The sequence below is a fragment of the Podarcis filfolensis genome (genome assembly GCF_964270895.1).
Source record: "Podarcis filfolensis genome assembly, chromosome: 10".
NCBI lineage: Eukaryota > Metazoa > Chordata > Lepidosauria > Squamata > Lacertidae > Podarcis > Podarcis filfolensis.
Window position 1 is genome coordinate 56,069,371 of NC_139612.1, and position 8,523 is coordinate 56,077,893.

Here is an 8,523-nt window from a genome sequence, read left to right on the forward strand (position 1 = left end):
ACTTGTTCCTTGCTTCTCCGTGGCATTTGATTTCTTTTTGAAACAGGCCATCTGTTTTCAGGCAACAATAATGCAAGTGAAATGGGTCTGCAACTCAACAATTGAGCCCTTCAGATCCCATCCATTGTTTGGCCACATTCAACGTAATTTTCAGAGGCTGAATCAAACATCAAATATTATCCTCTGATTTGGAAAAATGTGCAAGTGCTCTTAACAGCCGCTGCTGCGTGATTACTTTCAGTTTTGCTTTTCTGCTGTTCTTTCCTCATGATCTCTTTTCTAGCCCGATGTTTCCAGGTGCTACTTTTGGGAACTCTTAGCGCAAGTTTGGGGAACCTGTGGCCTTTCAGATGCTTCTGGCCTCCAGCTCCCATAATCCTGTATTCCTGGCTGTTCTGAGACTGATGGGAGCTGCAATCCAACAACTGAAAGGCCACAGCTTCGCCATTCCGGTCTTAGTGGGATAGGATACAATGATTTTAAATGCTTCTTCAAAAAGATTCCTGCATTGTAAGGAATTGAACTAGATAACCCTTGTGGTTCCTTCCAACTCTACAATTCCATGATTCTGTGATTCACTGATATTACCCTGTAGCTTCCAACAAAACCAACATTCTGCAAGTAATTACCTAGCAAAGCATCTTTAAAAGTACCGCTGCTCACATCTGTGTTGGTTGCTGTAACCCTGGTTTAATATGCCAGTGTGCTGTGAAAGCATTGTTTGGCTTCTCAAGTTAAACTTTTTGGGAGATACCAAGAAGGCTTGCTTTTCACCTTGCACAAAGACTCGAGAGGTTGGGGAAAGTGCCTGAACAGTGGTTTGCAATGGAGATGTAAGCTTACCATGGTTAATGAAAACGGTTGTTGGAAGCACTGCATCAAACCATGGCTTTGGGCCCTGTTTGGCTGCCCATCTGTAATAATGGTTGAGGGATTTGCAGTGGAAGAAAGGAAGGAAACCCTTAATTAAATGTTATGTCTGCATAAAGTATATGGATGTACCATAAATTGGTTGATAATACAATTTCTTCTGCAGGGATCACTTCATCCCACAGTGGATTCCCTTACTGGCGGAGTGCCCAGCCATCACTCGGATGTACGAAGAGAACGCTCTCCTGCGTGACCGCATGATGGTGAATTCTCTCATCAGAGTCCTACAGACATTGCAGGACTTCAGCATTGTCTTGGAAGGGTCACTCGTCAAAGGGGTGGATGTGTAGTGTATGGCTTTGCAGACCCGCTCTGCCTCTCTCTTCTCCCAGGCAAATGTTGAATTTGGGAGAGGATGGATCTGTTAAAATGGAAATGCTGCTGGTATTGCCCCACTGTGTGTTTCAAAAAACAGCTTGTTGATAGGTGAGAGTAGGGGTTGTGGGCAGATTCTTTGCTTGTGTAGTTTCCTTACTGGTCTGCCCCAAAGCCGCAAACAAGCTACGCTGCAGTATTGTAGTTTTCAAACCAGAGGTTTAGTATAAAATAGAGTATTTTCGTGTGTTCAATGTGTGTAAATAGGCTACCTTACTTCAGAAATATTACCAATATGGAACTTTTCTTAGAATCAGTGTTTTTGGGGTTGGGGAGGGAAGGAAATGTAGCCTAAAACAACTTTATAGGGTTGGGTGAAGGAGGGAAGCATTTCTTGCAAGTATGGGAAAAAGCCACTCCATCTGTAAATATTGTACAAACGTAGCACGGGGGGCTTTTTTGCATATTGCAGAGGAACAACTGAAGACTCTCTGGGGTAGCCACTGCTGTATTCTTCTTGTGAATGTATATTGTTTGCTCTGTTCCCTGTATGTGTCGGGGGGTCTCGTTATTCCGTTTAGATCCAAACCTTTGTTTGTGTGCATCCAATAAGCTGTGAATCATAGGATTCTGGATCCCCTCCCTGACTTTCGTCAGTCAGTGCAAGTGGTGCAAAGGAAAGTCTTCACACTGGACATGAGAAGTTCTTGAGCTTTGAACAGGGATCCACTGGATTACAAAAAGAGGAGAAAAGCTGTACTAGAGCGTTGAGTGGTTAACTGGCCTTTCAACTATCTCTCTCTCTCTCTCTCTCTCTCTCTCTCTCTCTCTCTCTCTCTCTCTCCTTTCCCCTCACTCCCCATTTGGAGTTTGGAGTTCTGTTGCAACACCTGCTTCAGGAGACATATTTGAAAGGGGAGAGGAAGGCAATCTCTTATCACAAACATTTTCTGCATGATTGTTTTGGAAGGTTTTAAATGTCAGCAGCCTCCCTGCCCTGCAACTGTCTTACTCCAATGGGAGGCTGCTTATAACCTTTTAATGCTACAACTCTTCCCATGTAAACAGAAAGGGTCCGTATATAGCAAGGTGCTCTAGGCAAGGCGACCAGGATGTGTGGAGTAGCCATGTAGAAATAACCTCCCATGCAGTTAGGTAAAGGCTCCCCTAAGGGATGATGCTTACATTGCCTTAGTGGTCCGGTAGCTACTTCAGCATTTCTCCTTTCCATGGCACTCGGGTAACAGAGGAAGCCAGTAGGTGCATGGGAGGGCTTGGCAATGGTACCAGCGTAGCCCTACCTGGGAGCAATGGTGGCACAGGGAAGTAGCTGCATGTCGGCTCCTCCTGTGTGAACTCAGCATTGCTATGATGCCACAGTGGCATGTGAAAGCATCCCACTGGAACAGCGGTTTGTGCACCTCGTAATGTAAGGCATCCCTTGGTTTTGTGCAGAGGCAACAGATACCCAAATCTAGAGGCTATCCTGACAAGTGGATAGATGCAATATTTTGAGAAGCAAAACAAGTTGCTTTAAGCAGACCAATTTAAGTAATATTCTGCAAACTTTAGTACTGGATAGTGGGACAGCACGGATAGCAAATGTATCGTATAATATTCTATTCCCCCACCCTCAATTGAGATGACATTTGGGGCTGAATGAGCTCTCTCTGTCAGTTCCTTGTTAACCTGTAAAGTGCTGTGGGGCATGGGCAGTCACACTATTCATCATGCCTGATTCCGTAGTCCTTCTGAGAGAAGTGATGGATACCTTTCATCTTAAGCTATAGCACATATACACCCTGCTCCATTGGTGCTTCCTCCACTTTCTAATACTGTTATAGAGTCCAAGAGAGAGAGGGCTCCTTAAGGCTGAAGCAGGTGGAAAACCCTGAAAGCAAAATACACAGTATTTGGGAAAGAAAGCAGCCAAGAGTGTAGTGTGCAAAGCCTCTATTTATTTCATTTAACAGATTATATTCCTAAATAGTACGCTGACAGGGAATTCTCTTAGGGCGTGATATTAAGGGTGAGACAGTATGTTCAGTGACAGACACAGGGCTCCCAACGCTGGGGTTTGCCATCAGTGTGCAAAGTGGCAGAGGGAGAGGGGCATTTGCAAGGGAGAAATGGCAGAGAGTTGCTTCTACTTGCATCCTGCACACAAGTCGAGGAAAAATGGCAGGGAAGGGATTTGTGGGAGAACATGGTGGATGGAAGAACTGCTGCCAATTTGTACTTCAGCAGCAGCCCTGACTTTCAGAACCCTGTATTTTGATGTGCAATGTGTCTTTCCACCCTTTTTCTGGTAATGATACCTGGGACCTCCAAAGGCCCTTCACCTGTGAATTTGTTATCCAAAAAAGAGCAGAAAGCTGGGAATGTTAACCATAAACCGTAAGAAGATTCTGAGCCAACAAGTGGCTTGCACGCATCAAGATATTTCACCAATACCTCTGCTCCCTTGAAAAGTTAGGTGGTACCTTTGGCCACAACATTTGCTGAAATAGCACATGAATCCCAATGCATGAAATTTGCCCTGGCAACATGACTATGAAACATGAATGCATTTGAAAACATTCACCAAAATTTCAGAGCACATATTTGGGGGTGGGGAGAAATTTCCAGATAATCCTCAAGCAAAACCAGCTTCCTTTTTACCCTAACCATGTATTTACCTCACCAAGTAACCCCAGTCCGATGTTGATGGAAGACATGTTCCTGCAATCTCGGACATTTTAAATATTTCCAGAGCTAACTGTTTTGTGGAGTAACATGCAACCCCATTAAAAACTGGAGAAGTTATTTGATCTTTCATTCCTTTTCATTTACTCTGCTCTAGTTAGAAGAGAAATGGTTATTGCATTGGAAATCCAAGTATGTACAGTTACTAGATATATTTGATCCTTCCTCGTTTTCCTGTAATTTCCAGATATCCAATACAATTTGGCCTTCACTCCTGTTTTTCTCAAGAAACAAACGGTGGATTGTTTGTAGTTTTATCTATATTTTGCCTGTTGATATTTCTGAAAAATTCCTTTGTACTAGAGCTAAGAAGACTGAGCTAAGAAAAATGAGGATCTGGTACAGAACCGAACAGGAGAATAAAGGAATTGTCCAGATATCAATGTGCTTTGCTTTTACATGTCTCAAAACTGGCCCCAGTCATGGATGAAGTCCCACGTCTTGTTTTACTAAATGACAGTAAATAAAAAGCAATATGTTACTTGGATGGCTGCATTCATTCCAGAAGAATCTGAGTCAAATTGGAGACCTGGATTCCTTAACTGACTACCATCTTGCATCTACTGGTTTTCTGTACTATCCCCTTTCTGCTTTGACATTCATTTCATGACATGGGGAAAATAACCACTGATGCAGATAAAGAGGGACACCCGATAAAAGGTTTTTTGCCTGAAATTCACAGCGGGTCTCTATCCACCTCTAGCATGTGGTTCTGGACGTCTTGCTTCACAATATAATTTCTTTCTGTAAAGCATTTCATTGGAACTGGTGTGAAAGGGACTCTCTGGGTGTCAAGTTTCCTTTTAGGCAATAAAGCACTGTATAAATGTGTAGTATTATAACAACCTTAAGGTATTTCTGAAGCATGAGATTGATCTCTGGTAGATTAATTCTATTTGACATCTTCAGGAGTGCAGTTCTTCCGTTACATTTGTTTTATTCCTGTTGTGTGCAACTTTTTTGTTTAAGAAACAATTTTGATCACTTGAAACAGGTTCCCCACCCCTGTTGCAGTTTTAAGAAACTGTCCCGGTTTCTTTAAAAGAGTGAGGAAGACTTTAGTAGTCGTGGTTCTCTGGAATTTAATGTACCTTTTGAACATCAGTATTAATGAGCTTTTGTTGATTTTGAGAAACCCAACTTTTTAAGGCAACTAAGGCTTTCTGGTAACTTACCAAGAAAAAATTCTGTGTTGAAGAATAGCAGCTCTCAAAGCACTGTATGTTCTTTATAGCATTGCTAAGCTAACATAGTAAGAACATTTGAAGCTGTGAAGTAGAATTGCAAAGTAGATCAATAATGTAACACAGTTTATAGGTCTTTGAGGCAAACCAGAATGTGGTTGTCTCAGAGCAGAGGAAACCCCACCACTTCATCTTTCTAATTAACACTTTAGCAGCCCATTTACTTGGAGGTAAATGCCATTATTTTTTAACTGGGATTGATCTCTGAGTAAAGATGTTTGGGATGGGGCTGTTAGCTGCTTTTTCTGTTTAGAGCAAGTTTTAAGAGGTGGTGCAGTGTCATAATTAACATTGATTTTCCTCTTCCCAATCAAGTGAAGGTGCATTTCTCATAAGGAGACGTCGTATGTTACACTTGAAATGTATAAATATACCTGACAGAGTTTATTAAAGAACTTCTTCTGCCCCCCACCCTTAAATATCTTCAGAATATGTTGCTGTTTTATCTTCACGTTATTCATAAATTAATCAGGACTGGGTAATGTTCAGGAAGTGAATATCAGTAAAAGTTATTTCAAGCACTTTAGCATACATATCACAAACTGACGTGGGTGTTTTTTTCCAGGGTTTGGATTACTATTAAATGCAGCTTTTCATGCAATGGTATTTACAAATAAAATTGAGAACAACAATGTGTCATGTGATGCTTCATTTGGGGGGGGGGGGTTATTTGGCTGTTTCCGTTTATATTTTGATTATGTATTTTGTGTTTTTATATTGTAATTTTATCTTGTGAACCACCTTGAGACCTGCGGGTATAGGACGGTATGGAAATTATTATTATTATACTGTATTTTAATTAAGGCCAATAAAATAAAAATACTTTGTAGAATTTAATAGGCTGAACTGCGGAGGTATAGCATCAACACTATTTTTAAGGATTGGGGTATGCTGTCAATATTTATTTTTCTCGTTTAGGCCCATTAAGTTCATTTCCTACTGTCCAGAGTCTCAATGATGTGTTCTCCCAAGTCCATATGCCTAGCATCTTTGCACTCCTGTCACAACGACATCTACGCTGGCTTTGTCATGTACACAAAATGGAAGATGCCAGCATATGAAACAATAGGCAGGTATATTTAGAGGGTGGAGGGGTGAAAATGGCAGATGCAGACAATCCATTTGGGCATGAATAGAGACAGTAATTTCCTTCCCATTACAGTTGTTAATTGACATAGTGCAAGTTTGGTTGTGGCGTTACCAATTACTACTTTTGTGAAGTAGTCTGCCCCAGACCAGAGTGGAAAATATTGCAGAAGTAATACCAGCTGAACAAAAGGCGTCTTGTACCCTAGCTTTGCTGTTACTTCTCACTTTGAATTTTATTTGCAAGTCTTTAGGGTTGGCACTCTTGTAATATTTGACTGGTCGATTGACCAAAAAACTGCCTAATATTTAAACACAGTCTTACTATTGTCAAATTTTCCATTAAGCTGATGATGCTTGTAGAATTGGTCTGCTACCTACTAAGTGCAATTGCCTTTAAAAAGTGGTGTTTAGATTTTAATGGTTGCATTAAATTTGCTTTTTCTGCCCAAATTTCTAACATAATGTAATTAGGCTGAACTCCATGTTCCAGAATAAAAGCCAACAGGAAAATCTCTGCAGTTAATTGTTCACAATTTATGTAAACCCTACCTATCCATGTTATAGTTACAATAATACCGTAGTTTTCTGTAACTAGCATGCATTCCAAACCTCGTCTGTCAGGGACTGCCAACCTTTTTGGACCAGTGGGCATGTTTGGAAATTTGAGAGACTGCAATCCTTTATCTACTCAGAAGTATACTCCACTGCATTCACTGGGATTTACTCCTTACCTCTTGCCCACAAGTCTCCTTGTCCTTGCCTTCCAAAGTAATCACACTTTCCCCACCCACATGATGGCTGTGATAAACTAACCAGGTTGACTTCTCCCACCACTGAAACACAACAGCAGTTCTTGGTAGTGGACATGAAAGTACTTGTTGGAAAGGGACCCCGAGGGTCATCTAGTCCAACCCCCTGCAATGCAGAAGTATGCAGGTGGCCCATACGAGGATTGAACCTGCAACCTTGGCATTATCAGTGCCACACTCTAACCAACTGAGTTGTTAAAGGAAACACACACATTAGAAGCACAAGTGATAATAAAGCATCAACCATCTCAGTTTGTTTGGTATGACTTCAGCCCTAGATAGTTTTGGTAGAATTAGAAGTCCGTATGCAACGCTTTTGATGGCCAGACTGGGCAGGTAGTTCTTTGTGCCCCAAGGGGCTTTTAAACTCCTGTTTGGCAAACGTGTTTCACAAATGTACCTGCTGCAGAACAGGTGAAGCGACACTGTGTATGATAAAAGGTAAATGGACCCCTGACCGTCAGGTCCAGTCGTGACCGACTCTGGGGTTGCAGCGCTCATCTCACTTTATTGGCCGAGGGAGCCGGCGTACAGCTTCCGGGTCGTGTGGCCAGCATGACTAAGCCGCTTCTGGAGAACCAGAGCAGCGCACGGAAACGCCGTTTACCTTCCCGCCGGAGCGGTACCTATTTATCTACTTGCACTTGGATGTGCTTTTGAACTGCTAGGTTGGCAGGAGCAGGGTAAGAGACTTGAAATAGCTAGCTAGATATTTAGCACATTTAGAAATGGTTTCTCCTTGATATTAAAATTAAGAGACCGTGAATCAGGACTGGGTGACCGATGTCACAGACTGGCAGCTATTAATTAGATATCCAAAATCTGTGCTCCAACACTACTTGCCTACACGCACAGTTATGTATTTTATTACATTTGCATCCTGCCTTTCCTCCCAAGGAGCTCAAGGTGACACATGGTCTGCCCCTTGTCCCCTGTGCAGTAGGCTGGTCCGAGAGATTGACGTGTCCCAAGGTCATCCAGTGAGCTTCATTGGCTGAGCCGGAATCCCAGGTTCTAGGCGCCACGCCACACCTAAGTGAGAAGGCTGGGAGCCTGTGACACTTATGAAACTAAGGCAAAATGGACCTCATCATTGACTGAATGGGAGGCTACAGGAGAATCAGTGATGGCCGGTGTGTATCCGGGAGGAAATCCTACACAGGAAGCGTTGGTGCTCTCACATTCCAAACCAAACCTTGAAGCCTCGCATCTGTGCATGAAGAATAGAAAATGGGCTGAGAAAGGGAAGCGAGCTCATTCATTCATTCATTGCCCTACAAGATGATTTATGTCCTTTTACCCGAAGAAAATCCTGGATGGGCAGCGAGAGCATGAGCAACTGCGGCAAGAGACGTTCCTTCCTTAGCTTCGCTTAGAATCTCCCTCCCACA

The 8,523-nt window shown here is 42.5% G+C and overlaps 1 protein-coding gene across 7 annotated transcripts in view; it reads left to right on the forward strand.

The window, feature by feature from the left end:
• DENND5B (DENN domain containing 5B) overlaps positions 1 to 5,866 on the forward strand; it is a 98,270-nt gene extending 92,404 nt beyond the window's left edge. For all 7 annotated transcript variants that reach the window (XM_083572206.1, XM_083572209.1, XM_083572211.1 and 4 more), the window contains one exon: positions 1,037 to 5,866. In XM_083572206.1, coding sequence (XP_083428332.1) covers positions 1,037 to 1,220 — 184 coding nt within the window. In that variant the 3' untranslated portion in view covers positions 1,221 to 5,866. The remainder of the gene's footprint in view (positions 1 to 1,036) is intronic.
• Positions 5,867 to 8,523: the final 2,657 nt, after the last annotated feature.